Below are 15,706 nucleotides of genomic sequence, written 5' to 3' on the forward strand. Positions count from 1 at the left end.
ATAAATGTCATGCTTCGAGGCGCAGGTTTTGTGTCCTTTGTAGCAACTGATGTCACCTCATGTATGAGAAAGGGTGTTAGACCAGCTGGATACGGGTGTCCGATCCAGTACGACAGTGTGAAGCTTCATCCCTGACCCAACAGCATTAGCATGGGTCACTAGTATTTTCCCCTCCAGCAGAAACACCCATGCATGTACCTGTCGCGGTGGTAGGTTTTTGTGTACATTTCTGGACTAGGGACTCCACCACCACTTGGGTGAAAGCCACCATGCAGGCATTGCATAAAAGCAACTGCTGTCCCTCCATCAGCCCAGATGAAGACCGAACTAGACTCTTGAGGCTTTGCCAGCAGGTGTAACCCTATTTCCAATTCATACATGATCCTCTCACAGTCAGGACAAAACAAGCTCTTGAAACAAACATATAAACACTTCCCTCGAATGTACACACACACTCCCTGTGTTTAATAACCTAGCAGAGGCCAGATTAGGCAGTACATCAGGAGATCTTCTCTTCGGCAGCGGGAGACACGGGGCACGCTCGCCTGATGCAAGAGCATCTGCTGCCAGCCGTCGTGCTCTGTGGTATCACCTCACTCCACCTGCGCTTATCTTCGTGATAAACGGCCCGGCCGCAGTCTCTCCCAGCTGCCACTCGTGAATCAGCAGCCGGTGATATGCTCTGGGGCACTAGCCCCTTCCTTCCCCGGGGCGTGGAGGTGACAGGAGCTCAACCCCCGCGCGAGTCCGCGTCCGGCGGGGCCCGGGCCCGCTTCCAGGGCCCCGCGCTAGAATATGGCGGGCCCGATCCGCGCCAAGCCAGCTCCTCGGTAAACACGGCTCCCTCAGGGCGCCCGCCCAGCAGCGCTGCCCCGTAGGGGAAGGTGCGAGGAGCCCTCGTTCCCATGCATTACAACGGAGGGACGGGCCGAGGGGGGCACACGGGGCCTCCCGGCCGCGGGGGAGGAGACGGCCAAGCGGGGGTTGCGCGGGCAGCTGCCCCCGGCCCGGCCGATGCCCGCCGTCCCCTCACACACAGCCGCCCGCCGTCCCCCTCCTCCCCCCCCCGCCGCCGATAAACGGCCGCCCGCCTCCCCCTGCCGGCGCCCCGCCTGTCCCCGCAGGCAGCCCCGGGCGGAGGTGTCCGCGCCCGGCCCCGCGCAACCTGCCCTCCCCGGCACGGCCAATGGGGCGAGAGGGCGGGGAGGAGCGGCGGGAGCTGCCCTCGCCGCCTCCGCCCTCCGCGGCGAAACTCGGCGGGAGCGCCGCGAGGAGTTAGACGGCGCCCGCGCCCCGCAACGCACCGCACCGCACCGCCGGCCGGCGGGAGGGGATGAGCGGCGGCCACCGCGCTCCGGCACCATCCCGCGCCGCCCCCGGGGGCACCTGGAGCCGCCGCCCGCCCGCCCAGGGCCGCCCCAGCGCCGCGCTGAGCCCTCCCTGGCGCCGGTGCGAGAGGCGGTAAGGCGGCTCCGCTCCGCTCGGCTCCGCGCTCGGGCCGCCCCGGTCCCCCTACGGGCTGGGCGACGGAGTGCTGCGGTCTGCGCGGGGAGAGTAGCGGCAGGAAGAGGCAGCCTCGGCTCCCGCGGCTGCAGTCGGTCGCTGCCGGACGGCACCCCACTTCGGCTCCTTTTTAGGACTTTTTTTTCCTTTTTTTAACTGAAATACACCACTTTTTTTTTTTCCTCATTTCAATTTTTATTTCCACACTAGACTACCCCTTCCCCTTCCTTACTCTGCCGTTCCTTTTCGGACCTGCTCTCCCCTTCGCTTGACTCCCCAGCAGCAGCGTGGGCATCATGTCCTTTGACCCCACCATCATGCCACCTGCAAACGGCTCCGCCAACGGGACCGCCAGCGGGGCCGAGGGCGGGAAGCCCCCCACCATCCCCACCGTCATGTTCATCTTTGGTGTGGTGGGCAACCTCATAGCCATTGTGGTGCTCTGCAAGTCCAGGAAGGAGCAGAAGGAGACCACATTCTACACACTGGTCTGCGGGCTGGCAGTCACCGATCTCTTGGGGACCTGCCTGGTGAGTCCGGTCACTATCGCCACTTACCTGCAGAATCGCTGGCCAGGAGGACCGGCACTGTGTGAGTACAGCTCCTTCATCCTCCTCTTTTTTGGACTCTCTGGCCTCAGCATTATCTGTGCCATGTCTATAGAGAGGTACCTGGCCATCAACCATGCCTATTTCTACAACCATTATGTAGACAAGAAGCTGGCAGGGCTCACGCTCTTTGCCATCTACGCTTCCAACGTGCTGTTCTGCGCCCTCCCCAGCATGGGGCTCGGCAAATCTACATTGCAGTACCCTTACACTTGGTGTTTCATAGACTGGCGAGCAAAGGAGGCCATCCATGCAGCATATTCCTACATGTACGCTGGCTTCAGCTCCTTCCTAATCATGGTCACCGTGATCTGCAACATCCTGGTGTGTGTGGCCCTCATTCGCATGCACCGCCAGTTCATGCGACGCACGTCCTTGGGGACAGACACCACCTCCAGCCGTTTATCTGACTTTCGCAGACGCCGGAGCTTCCGTCGGATGGCTGGAGCAGAGATCCAGATGGTTATTCTGCTCATTGCCACTTCCTTGGTGGTGGTCATCTGCTCCATTCCTCTGGTGGTGAGTAACGTTTCGCAACACTTCTTTTCCATCACCCGCACCACTGAGTCTTTTCTCCTCCTAGCCTGTGCTTGTAGGACAGACTCCTCTATTTAGCTGGTGCTGCAAACTGTTATCATAACTTAAGGGCTGTTAGCATACATGCATGGTGAGAGAAAGTTGTGTTGATTTATATTTACAAGAAAAGAAACATGCTTATCCCAAGTCCTGGGCTCTTTGATTGGTTAAAATACAGCACCAAAAATTCTCAATAATTTTTCTAGTGTTTAACTGCAATCCACACAGCAAAAATCTTACTGAGAGCTAAAGGCAATTTAAAGTTCACTTCCAAAATTAATTTGTGATGAGTGAGGTTTGGGTCTGGCCTGTGTCTCTGGATGTTTATTGTGTTCTAAAAATGTGCACGCTTTTGCTGAAGGGTACAGCGGTCCTTGATATGCAGAAGGGTTCAGCGGTCCTTGATGTGCGGAAGGAGGAGAGAGCTCTGTTCACTCGGCACCAGCAATGAGTAGAGTGCTTCACACCCAAAACCTGAGCCGAGCTTCCCCTCCTGAGGGATTCACCCACTGTCTCTGGGGTAGATCCCACACTCTTACATCCCTCCAGCAGCTCCCCCAGTATGGGAGGAGTAAACTTGGTGGAACCACCCATCGGTGTAATTCTCAGTTAAATGAGAGTTGGAGGAATCTGGCCCACATAAACCTAGAGATCATACCGAAATGTCGGACAACATTACCACTAACCTTTTGCTAATATTCTGAAATGGCTGATGCAATTACTGTTATTGAATTGAATATGCAGGATCCACTTATTTCTATTCCTCCACCTTATCTCCAAGGAAGACCAAAAAAATCCCCACCAGGCTCAGTTCTTGCTTGCCACCCACCATAATAAAACTTCGTGAACTTCTCTTCTGGCTCAGAGACATTAAAAAAAATAGCTGGCTTGCCTTATTCGCCACCTTCGAAAATACAGTGTAGGGAGCCAAGCAGCAGTTGCCAGACAGAAAGTGTTTTTAGAAGGACTGTTTTAAGGGGGTTTGTTGTCGGCAGGGTGATCCCTCTGTTGTAGAGGGGCTACAATGTCTGTGAAATACAGCTGGCCAGCTGGGGATGCAAAACAAATAATGTATACCATGGTAAGGAAGTTTAGAGAAGTACATGTGAACAGGACTCGAGAGGTCAGCGAGTCCGTCCCCCTGCTTCAGAGGAGCTGTAATCGCAAGGGTCGGGCCAGTTTGGCCACATTACTAACATAAACGGGAGCCAGTGAAGTGTGGCTGCGCTGGAGCACCAGCACCCCGGCTGTTGCTGAAGGCTGTCTCCCGTCCTTCGGCATTGTCACTTTGCATTGCACCGTGGCATGACCGAGCACAGTGCCGTGTGTTCATTGCTAGACATCTGAAGGAAGCTGAGAGGTGCTGTCTGAGCTGCACGCAGGGTGTCTCCGGGAAGTGCACGTGTGTTAGATAGAAGAACCACGCACAACCTGCCCTGCAGTCCAGCTCCAGAAACTGCAGGGGTAAGCCGACTTGCTGCACCGGGAGGCATCAGGTCATGGAGTGCCCAAAACCCCGACAGTACCATGGGTTGACAGTACTTAATTCGATTAATCTAGTATTATAACAGCTACTTCACAAGAGAACAATATTGTGTTTTCAAAGGAGACGCTGGTAAATGCAGAGAATGGATTCTGGGAATTAAATGCAGGGTCGTAATGTGATACAGGGTATCATCTGATGGACTTCAGCAGTTTCAGAAAAAAGCCAAACCTTATCCCATGGAGGAGCAGCTAGAGGAAGGCTGAGAAGTCTGAACGTAAAATGCAAAATGAAATTGTTCATATCCATTTGGAGCTAGGCAGTCTTTTACAGAATACTGAAAAACAAAAAAAGGGAAAAATCAAGAGGGAGGGGTTACCAGAAAGGGAACTGGATAGTTGACAGTTAAAATTAATGAACCTGGGTGGGGCAAAAGTTTTATTATTTAACAGTAGCTAGTGAAAAACTTGTATATAGCAGAAGGTAGTGAAGGTGCAGGTGATGAAGTTGTGTAGCTCTCTCAGATCTTGATTTCAGTACTTATAAAGGCACAGTGTTACCTTGGGAGTGTTCGCATAAGTTAGCTTTTCCCTGCTAAAGCAGCACATCTTTTCTATATCTAATGTGAGGTAAGAGACTGTCATTTCACTTAGATGGATGACTAAGAAAAAAAGGAAGCTTTTATCTTAAAAAAAAAAAAACCAAACCAAAAAACCACATATATACACATCATCACAGTGTCCAGTGTGGTTAAATTTCTTCATTGTTAAGAACCTTCTATAAGTCATTTGCCTCCGCCTGAGGGAATAAACTATAGCCATATATGCTGCTTTGTGCCATGATGTACTGCGTTGTATGCCGCTGTATTAAGCACTCTGGTTGCATATAGACTGATGTTAAGAATTCAGATACAAACTCAGAGCAGTGACACCTTTATGCTATAAATCCCTAGAAAGAGCCACTAGCGGAGATAGGTAAATCATAAAATAGACGTACATTTTCATGACTCAGAGGAGTTTTAGGGAGCCCTCACCAAGTGAGAGGCTCATCTGTAACAGGACAGCCTGGCACTCATCAAGAATATGCAAGTGGTAAGGTGGTGGTGGCGGCATGATTCAGATACACAAAGCAAGCTCAGAGGGTGCTTTGTGACTGAAGTTTTCTGATGAGCTGACTTCCTACTGATGATTTCAGCTAAATAAACCATCACTTCAGTCAAAGCAAAGCAACTTCTGAAAGAGAGACATAAACCTCTTAACATTTTAGAACTAACACTTTCACAACATAATAAAGAGGCAATCCAGCAGGCTACATTTCGTAGGGTTTGACAAAAAATTTTCAAGTCTTAAAATATTCAATAGCCCTGAAATAATGAGCAAAGGCTTGTCTTGATTTTAAAAGTGGTTAAAGAACAGCAAGCTGAGTCACAGAGAACAGCAGTTTTTAATAATGAGATGCTCCAGCACTCAGTTTACAAGTAGAGTTGTTTAGTGTCTTAATGATTTATTAATAAAATCAGCAAAATTTTACAGTGACAAGTGCTACAACAAAATTATGGGGGATTGCGCAAAATGCTGAATGAGCTTTACAGAACTGAAGGCTGATCAAATTTACCAAGGAAAGAAATGTTGAACGAAAAACATTAGTGAAAGGAAACTTTTGATGTAACCTGATGTGTTCTCAATGTGCAGCAAGTTACGTGAAAGACATGAAGAATCTGACAATACTTTAAAAATGAAAATGGAAAATACATAAATTGTGTGCTGACTCTTGGCTGCACTCCACACTGGTTACCTCATCTTTTAAAATATTGTAAGTTTTTAGAAAACAGAATTGAGATAGACTTATAAGCAGCGAATAAGTTATATTAGGAGGAATTTTGTCAGAATAGAGTAGAAATTATTATCCGTCCTTTAAAAAAAAACCAAACTCTTTCAAGAGTAAATAGGCACACACTACTCAAAGTCTGTAATTCACTCCGGCAGTCTGTCAGATACTCTTAAGATTTTTAAGTGCATGATCTTTTTCCGATCCTGACCACTGAACATTGCTGTTAAATTACAGTGAAGTGGAAAATAAAATATAATGTTTCAGGGTGTACATCTGGTTGCTTGCATGAAATAATCAGGAGTTTCTAACTTAATGTTTAATTGATCTGAAAGTTTGGATTTTCTTTTGGCTTGGTTGGTTTCGACTTTTCTCTTTAAATATCAGGGACTGTCCGCAGCCAACAGCAAGGTGGCAGACAGGATTTTTGAGCAATGGAGTAGACACCAAGCAGACACCAAGCCCTTGAAGGGCAAAGGTTACTGGCTTGTGGAGCTGAGAAACTTGTTCCTGCTTACTACTGTATGGTTTTTCAATTTATCCTATCAGTATGTGGGGAGATTTTGAGGGCAGGTAGAAGCTATGAAGACAGTTACCAGTGTGACTGTAACTATACAAGTCACTTTATAGTACTTCACAGGATTAGAAATCATGATTTGCATCTGTAGTTAGTAAAAAGGAAAAGCAGCAAACAGCACACAGGACTCTGATCCTACAAGTACCTATCACTTGAGCATAAACTCAACATACCTTGGAGCTATATGCTTCTTAACACAATTGCAAATAAACTGCTAGTATTTTTAAGATTTGTTGCCTGAATTCTACAGCTACAAAGTTAACATACAAAACTCATTCTTTTGAGATTTGAATTGTTCTAGTTTGCTTCTTTCTTTAATTAGGATTTCAGATTGCACAAATTCAATTTACAGAAGCATCAGATTAGCATCAGATTAGCTAATTTAGTAGCGGATTCCACTTACTCGGCACTTACTTAGAAGATGCAAGGCAATATCCTTTATCATGCTACCTTATGCAGCAGAAGACTTGTAGCCAAAACAGGATGTATCTCTTGCTATTCTTGTAGATGATACATTAGTAAATGCTATTTCACCAGTATGTAAAGAACCTATAAAACTGACATTCCAACACAGATTAGTTTTTACTTTATAGTGATTAAGATGTAATCCCAGCAATAGGTCTGAATTGATAAATGCATTTGACATTCTGGGGGGCTTCTAATAAAAGACATGGGACCTTTCTGGGAAGTAGAAACAGTTCTGTACAGTCCAAAGTTTTCACTAAATAGGTCCATTTTATGAATCTTTAATGTATATGTGCTGCATATCTGTCAAAAGGAGATAAAGCATACAGAGATAACATGAAGCAAGCTGTGCTGTGCAATTAGTGATTGTCCTTTTCAGCCACAGAATCAGCACTTAAAGACATTTTTGTCTTTCCATAAAGTCTGCCAGGTAGACAGAGAAAGGTGAAATAGGTACCTCAATTTCATATGCTGCTTATCAAAAGAACAATCCCACTATTAAATCACTGATGTGTAACTATAGCTCCAAGTTTTAAAAAAAAAAAAAAAAAAAAGGTCAGGTCTCCAAAGTTGGACTGTGTACTTCTTCAGCTATGCTTAAAGCATGCCTTCTGGTTCTGTGATCTGGATGAATTTATCAGCAAATACCCCTCCCTGTCACACCTTTAATCTTCCCGGTAATGACGGCATTTAGTTGTATGAGCTGCTAGAAGGCCTCCACTCCCTCAGCACTGTCCTTTGGACTCCTGGCTCTCAGGGCACGTACCTGTCCAATGATCAACTGGTCAAATACATAGACCAGCATTTACACACTTTCAGGGTGTATTCCCCTGCAAGGCAATCTCAGTACAGAAAAAAAAAAGAAATGTTGTTATGGCACAGGTTAAATCCCCTGGGGAAATTTGACCTTCGTGTATTTAAATATTTGGCCTTCTTATATTTAGACATTTGATCTCTTAACATTTTGAAGGGGAAAAAAAAAATCTCGCACAAATGGTCAGGTAGGTATTTCAAGAACAGATTTTAGCCGATGCCAGACAACGTCACGTCAACTTATTTTTCAGCCTTCCAGGTTCAGGAATCCCGACTGGTGCGTTTCAGGTTCAGCGCCGGTGTGGCTAATAGCAGCTTCACTGGCACAAGCTGATAAAGTGAGTCAGAAAACTTCTCCCCACCTGCAAAGTTAACCAGTGGCTGCCCATTTCCATTTGCTAGCCTTCTCTGGGATGCGGCGGCTGCCCCTCAGCACAGGGCAGGTGGCAGAGCTGCCGTCACCGTGGCTTTGGGGCGGGAGGCTGTGACCGTGGGACATCCGTGCCACCTAGCGGTGCACTCAGGAAAGGTGTCGTCGAGTCGGATGAGAGACTGGCTTCCCTGCACCCCCCCACCCTCAAATGGCAAGAGATTTTAATTAAGGGCATTTTTAAGGAATCGTCAATGAATACCAGCCAAACTGTAGGTTTTTACAAATTTTGGCCTCTGGAGGGGCTGGTCTTCTCTCGGCCAGTGACACATGGAATCATGTAGTGATGGATATTGGATAGGAGGCTAATATAAAATAAATAATGAAAAAAATTTAAAGTGAGTAAAGCTTAATAATAGAAAAACCCATAAAAATAAGTTCAATATACATAGGAATACTCTTTGAAGTAGTTGAATTGTGCGTTTGGCTTAACAGAAAAATAAGGTCAATAAATTAGTTGTCAAAAAGACATCTGCAGTGTTAGAAATCATTAGGAAAGTAACTGAGAATAAAACTCGGATCATTATATTGCTGTATAAATTCAAGATTTTCCCATATTTTGGACTCTGTGGGCAGGTTTTGTTACCCATAAACCTAGAGAAAAATACTGAGAAAGAAAATACAGGCAATCATCGATTTGACAGTCGGTTTGAGAGAGACTATATGCATAGGACTTCCAAAGAGGGACCCTGCATTATTTTAAACACACTTCATTGATAGCTTTGGAGCACACTCAATTTCTGAATTCTGACACGCCGAATGCCACCACATTGCCCTGCTGCAGAAAAATTTCCCCAAACAGAATTGTGAAATTTTTCACCAGACTTGGACAGCTTCACATGCAGAACTTCTAATAAAAATGACTTATGAGGGCTGTTCTAGTTTGGCTCATTTATTTAAATGCTTGTCTGCCTCCTTGTCTGTAACCTCCTAGCTAGGCAAGACTTGATTCATTTCAGGAGTCAAGGGTAAGATTTTAAAACCCTTATAATTTTGCTACTAGATTTTTACTGTATTAGATAAGAAAATAACTAAGGGATTTATTTTGACTTACCTTAAGGAATCTGAAGAGAACAGTATCTTCCATTATCAGTTCTTTTCAGTGGCTTTCCTAGGCCTTCCTGTAACTGGACACTGCATAGGTCTTGCTAAAATGGAGAACAGCTAGTTGAGACTGATCAACATAACAAACTCAGATGATGCCATCCTCCTTAGTGACACTGGAAAGATAACAATTGATATCAAAGAATTGGACTGTGCCTTACTCACAGTAGGATTTACAAAAGTGGCTTCTAAACCAGGAGAGGGACTAGTGTTACTGGTTTTTTTCTTGGATTCAAAGGAATAAGCTGAAGAAGACATTTCTGTGTAGAAGACAGGATCCTTTAGTCTTAAATTTTGTGCATGACAAACTAAAATTGCTAATTAAATAGTCACTTCATGCAGCAGCTTCAACATAGAATCATAGAATCATAGAATCATTAAGGTTGGAAAAGACCTCTAAGATCATTGAGTCCAACCGTCAACCCAACACCACCATGCCCACTAAACCATGTCCCTGAGCGCCTCATCTACACGTCTTTTAAATACCTCCAGGGATGGTGACTCAACCACTTCCCTGGGCAGCCTGTTCCAATGTTTAACCACTCTTTCAGTAAAGAAATTTTTCCTCATGTCCAATCTAAACCTCCCCTGGTGCAACTTGAGGCCATTAACATCTTAAATTCTTGACCACTTCATCAGTATTTTTATGCTTTTGTAAGTAGAGCCAAAATGCTGGGTCATGTAGGAGAGCAGAGCCCTCCGGTCCAGTGCTGCAATCATCTCATCATCTTGACCTATTAAAAATCTCCTAGCTGGGGGACCTTTTTTTTTTTTTTTTTTTTACATTTTTTTTTTTCCAAACCATGCTGCAGCAAGCAAACAGTTGAGGGTATACAAACAATTCCAGTAAGGACAGGTACCAGCAAAATGCATTTCTAAACTCGGGAATTGACAGCTCTGGACTTGTTTCCAGAGTCTAGTGTACTTGGATTATAATCCGTGTTTCAGTTTGTTTCTAAAAAACCAATTATTAGACTTTGCTAGAGGAACTGATTGTCTCCTCAGTCAGATATCTCTTTGCAGGTAGCGTAGGACTCGAGGTATACCAAGGAAGCAGGATACAGGTCTACATCTTTGCTCCCGAGTCCTATCAGGAAAAAGGAATTTTTAAAAACATCAGCCAAAAGTTGGAGGTTCAAGGATTAATTATGAGGGGAAGGAGAGAGAAAGAGCCATTCCTTTCCTACCTGTAACAAAGAAGGCCAATTTATAGCAGATCTTCTGATTTTTTTGCTATTTCGGAAAATAAACTCACAGCTGCCAATCTGAGATGCCTGGCCTTGCCAGCCTCTTCTCTTGTCGTAGCTTGCAGTAGCAAACCTAGACCTCTGCTTTGAAATGTAAACTTTGAATTCCTGATGTGATTGTATAATTGTGTCTTTCTCTTCCCCCATCTCCTTGGGTAGGTCCGTGTCTTCGTGAACCAGCTGTACCAGCCAGAGTCAGTGAGGGATGTGAGGCAAAACCCTGACCTGCAAGCCATCCGCATTGCCTCGGTGAACCCCATTTTGGACCCATGGGTCTACATCCTCCTCCGCAAGACTGTGCTCAGCAAAGCCATCGAGAAGATCAAATGCCTCTTCTGCCGCATTGGAGGGGCTCGGAGGCAGCACTCAGGGGGCAATTTCAACTGCGTGGATGGCCGCAGGACCTCCTCAGCCATGTCAAGTCAGTCACCCTCCTTCATATCCCGTGAGCTGAGGGAGATCAGCAGCACCTCACAAACGCTGCTCTATCCTCCAGAGTTAAGCGAAAGCAGCGTCGGGGGTCGCGTGCTGCTTCCAGGCCCCAGTGCCAGCTTGGCTCAGTCTGACACCACGTCAGTAAGGACACTGCGTAGCTCGGGGACCTCAGACTCTTCACAGGGGCAGGACTCCAAGAGTGTCTTCCTGGTGAATGAAATCAGGTCTGGTGGGGGGGTCAGCTCTACATCCAAGGGCAGCCCTCTCCAGGTCACCTTCCCCACAGAGACATTGAATTTATCAGAAAAGTGTATATAGATAGCCGTGAAAGGCATCAACCCTGGGGATACTTCCTGATATATTGGAAAAACTGGTGCAATAGATAGGTGTTCTGCCTATTCGAGGGGAGAGGGGTTCAGCTGTGCTTCAAAGGGCTATTTTTCTCTTGCCATGTGATGGGTACATTTCTTTTAGACTACTGAGGACTGTGTGGAACAGACACTGCACTTGGGCCCTGCTATCAGAAATGGTACAAGGCAGGTCTAATGGGACTGGAAACATGAACTGCTTTGTCTTGTTCTGGGACACAGGAGAGCTACGGGGCCTCTGGAAATAGAAAGACCCATCACATTCTTTTTTGTTTCTTTCCCTTTCCAAATCTGGTAGAACTGTGTTTTCTCTCCCCATGGTTGCTCAGCTATCAAGAGTTTAAGCTTCTGGTACTAGAGCTGAATGTGAGGCAGCTGCTAGGAACTGGGCACAACTACTCTGAGAGCTGCCTGGGGCAGGATTTTAAAGTGTCTCACTAAAGCATGAAAATGTGAATTTTTACTGTTGTATATATATCAGGATTGAAAATATTTAAAAGTCTATTCTTCTCTATGAGAAGTTTTTTTATTAATACAAGGTATATACAAACGATTGCCAGCCTTCTCTTCCCCCAGTATTTCCTGCTGATAAGACATTCTTGGTTTAGATTTGTTGTCCATGCTAGATTCACAGCTGATGAGGCAATTCTCTAGCTGAGAATACATAAGCACTTTCTGAGTGAAATGGGAATATGTGCGCTATTAAGAGAGAAAAAGAAAACACATCCTTTCAGTTAAGAATATTCCTTTTCAGTATATGTACATACTAAAAAGCCAGACTTTATTTAATGTGCTGAGAACGTTTCTCTGTATAACACATCCGCGCCTCTCCAAGTACTTTGGCCCACATTCTGCACACACTTAGGCATACACTTAACATCGCCCATCAGAGCAGACCCTCTGCTGCCAGGGAGACTCCTTACATGTAAAGTTAAGGGCATATAGAAGTGCTTTCAATATCAGGGTCTAAAACTTTCAACCCCTGGTTAATAGTCTTAATATTCACTTTAGTTAAAGCATCACTGATGTAATAAGGTATTTTTTCGTAACATTTATCATTTTACTTTAAATAGTAAATAGAATTTTATGACTGTGTAATCTGATACTCCATCAAATAAATGTACAAAACCATGGAAGCAGAATCTTCATTTAAAAGTATAGGTTATATAGAAACATATCCTGGTCTTGCAGCCCTTGAAAATCATTTGTTCCTAGAGTTTTAATGGCAAACACATCACCAAAACCAGCTGTTAACCACTGACAAAAAGGAGTTTTGTGTTTTATGTTGTAAGGGTTAGATCTTGTTCCAGAAACACTGTTTATCACAATAATTCTGTACAGATATTTGGAGGATCTTTTGTTAAATACTAAGCATGTTATGCTGCTTGAAGTGTTTTCATGTGAAATGCTTTATTGTAATCTTGAGCCTTATGTTGATATGTTTAAGCAGTTGTACTGACCAAAGTAATTTTGGAGATTACAATTAAATGGAAATGTTCTGCTTGATCTCAGAAGTTTATATGAGTCTGCCATTCAGTGCCAACTCCTCACCTTAACAAGCCTCCCATCTTGGAATGCTTTGCACTCAGCTGCTGTCAAAACATACTTTGTTCTGTAAGTTTCCAAAACATCACAGAATGATTGTCATCAGCAAGAGGCAGCCATCATCAAAAATGTCCCCAAGAGCATCGACACACAGCCATGAAAATTCTTCATGCAAACAAACAAAAATAAAAAACTACACTCAATTAAACCTCAGGCCTGCTCCATTAACTTCCTTTAGCAGGGCAGCAGTGGAGCGTATTTGCCTTGATACATGTAGAAAGTGAAGTAAATCTCTACACAAGTATTTGCAGCAGTAGCCACTTTTCCACCAGTTTAGCTGGAGAGCAGTATTACTCAAGTTCCTGCTGCAGCTACAGATAAAGATCTGCCTGAATTCTTTGCAATTAAACCACTTAACTATGGTCTCTTGCTTACTAGTGACCAACAAATAGAATACACTCATCGTACTTCCCAAGACAGGAAATAGTACCTGGCAGAGCGGGAAGGTGGGACTGCCACCTGCAGATACACCACCTATACCAATACTGGGCCACACCTTTGCAGCTGGCCCGAAGTAGCACACCAGTGTTACTGGTACTGTATGCAATGACAGAATTAAATATCCACAGTGTATAATAAGTATTTAAATAAGCAAGGGCTTATTATTTTTAATTGTTTTTTATTGTTTTATTATTATTTCTCATTATTACTGATGAGAAGTACATGTGGTCCCGAAGAGCTTTAAGCAAGAACAGACCATCGTAAGTAGCTGACCTTCTAGCTTCCTTTAGCAAACACTTAGAATAAGCCTGAGGTGTTCCTCCTGCCACAACATTGCTTGTGTGTCAGTAGTGGACTCACAGTGCACATCGTCATCAATTCTCAGTAATGAACTTAAGGATTCCCAACCAGCCCACAGATTACAAAGTCTCCTGAGCAACACTGGAATTGCCTGCCACAACTCAATGGCAGTGCATAAAGACAAAATGGGAGCACCTCTACTGCCTAGCTGCAAACACAGATGGGCATTCAGAAGTAGCCTGAGTAAAAGGACTGGGCAAGTGTGCCTTTGTTTAGGGTGACACACTATTAAGTCTCCCTCACCTGCCCGGCAGCCCTGCTCAGCTTTGGCACCCTCCTCCATGCTGACCACAAACACATTACTGAATTATCTTCCTCAGCCTCCCTGAGCATAACAAGTCTCATAAAATAAAGCTACAAGTTTGTAGAGATTAGTCTGCCACGTGGAAGTTAAAAGGTTATTTTCCTGCTAGGTATTATGAGTAGTTTCCATATGTTCAAAAGGTCTTCCCTTCTCACACCTAACAGCTCCCTTCCACTCCCGGCCCTGAGAGATCCATATACCCCCAAAACAGCCTGTCTTCACATCTGTATCCACCTTCCCCAGTCCTCAGTGTTCACTGAAAATGCACTGATTTGGCATTCAAAAATTTATCATACCAAAATTGTATCTCCCTGAATGGATCCTGCTAGTCCTGTGACTGGCAGTCCTGCTCCCTCACTTCCAGCAGTCTGTCCTGCCCACACGTCCCAGACCACCGCTTCCCAGAACTCCTTCCATTCAGAGGCAGACCTCCCACCCCATTACCACGCCCCAAAACCCAGCCCTAACTCATTTCAAGCCCCTGTCCTGTGGCATGGCTTAGAGAATCTACCCACCACAGGCAAGATGACAGCCAGTATCTGGAGGAGACAGTGGTTTCTATGAAAATTTGTAGATTAATTTGAATCTCTGGTCAAAAATATAAGTTAGCCTTACGGTTGGGCCCAGGTTTAGGGTGTAGGATATACTGACATAGCACTTGGACTATTAAGGGTGGGCTGTAGGATCGTGTTTTAAATCAAGCTTATACATCTCTTCTGTCTGCAACACTTGTGCTGCCTAACCCAAATTGGTGCTATAGGTGCAATGCCAAAGCACTAACAAAATCAATGTAATCCACTACCTTCAAATGGCACTGGCCACCATCCTAACGAAGCAGCTTTCTACAAAGTTTTTAGTTCTGCTCCTAGACACAACTGCAAGTCTGTTCTACTTAAGGCAGATTTACTATTAGAGCTACTAAATACCACCAGACCTTTCCACTCCTAGACTTATTCTAGGCCTGCCAGCTTTACCGGATCTGGAAACCAACTGAAGTCTAAATCACATGCTTTCTGAATCCAAATAGTCAACACATTCCCCACCTCTAATCTTTCCCCTTCATCATTTACCATCTACAACCCTTAGAGCTCCTGGAGTTGCAGCTCTTAGAAAATCAGCCCTCAAAACCAGGCCAGCACATCTGGCAGGATCCAGAAATCATCCATGCTCATAAGCTCCTCCTGCTTCTTAACGAGCCCTCTCTGGAGATACGACAGGCCAAGGACTCCAGTCCATTCGAGAACACGATGTTAACATGATACCGACCTACAGTAAACACATGGTGTCTGCAACCTGCCAATAAACCAAGCCCACATGCTTCTGCTTTCCTGTGTCCCAGTCCTAACTATGCGTATTATAGTTTTATAGCTATTATATGACCTCAAAATAAATTAAGAGAGCACCTGCCCGCAACATTAGTTTTTACCTCCTTCCCTTTGGTTTTAGGATCTGGCGGACACTTACCTTGTATGGCCAGGTAAGTTTCCAATGCTATCTCTCTCATCTTGATCCCCAACACCAACAGATATTCAAAGACAACTTTCAGAAACTAGAAGAGTA

At 45.1% G+C, this 15,706-nt stretch overlaps 1 protein-coding gene across 1 annotated transcript; it reads left to right on the top strand.

Moving 5' to 3' along the window:
• The first annotated feature begins 1,433 nt into the window (after positions 1 to 1,433).
• PTGER4 (prostaglandin E receptor 4) lies at positions 1,434 to 12,940 on the top strand. The gene is made up of 2 exons (XM_076362800.1): positions 1,434 to 2,630; positions 10,793 to 12,940. Exons 1-2 carry the CDS (start codon positions 1,800 to 1,802, stop codon positions 11,384 to 11,386), a joined length of 1,425 nt encoding a protein of 474 aa, XP_076218915.1. The 5' UTR covers positions 1,434 to 1,799; the 3' UTR covers positions 11,387 to 12,940.
• The last annotated feature ends 2,766 nt before the right edge of the window (positions 12,941 to 15,706 follow it).

The sequence above is a fragment of the Aptenodytes patagonicus genome, chromosome Z (assembly GCF_965638725.1).
Source record: "Aptenodytes patagonicus chromosome Z, bAptPat1.pri.cur, whole genome shotgun sequence".
NCBI lineage: Eukaryota > Metazoa > Chordata > Aves > Sphenisciformes > Spheniscidae > Aptenodytes > Aptenodytes patagonicus.

Bases quoted from the DNA above. Each gene is read 5' to 3' on its own strand.
- PTGER4 (XM_076362800.1), top strand. From the start codon at position 1,800: ATGTCCTTTGACCCCACCATCATGCCACCTGCAAACGGCTCCGCCAAC. The intron at 2,631-10,792 runs GTGAGTAACGTT...CTCCTTGGGTAG, and splicing joins TCTGCTCCATTCCTCTGGTG to GTCCGTGTCTTCGTGAACCA.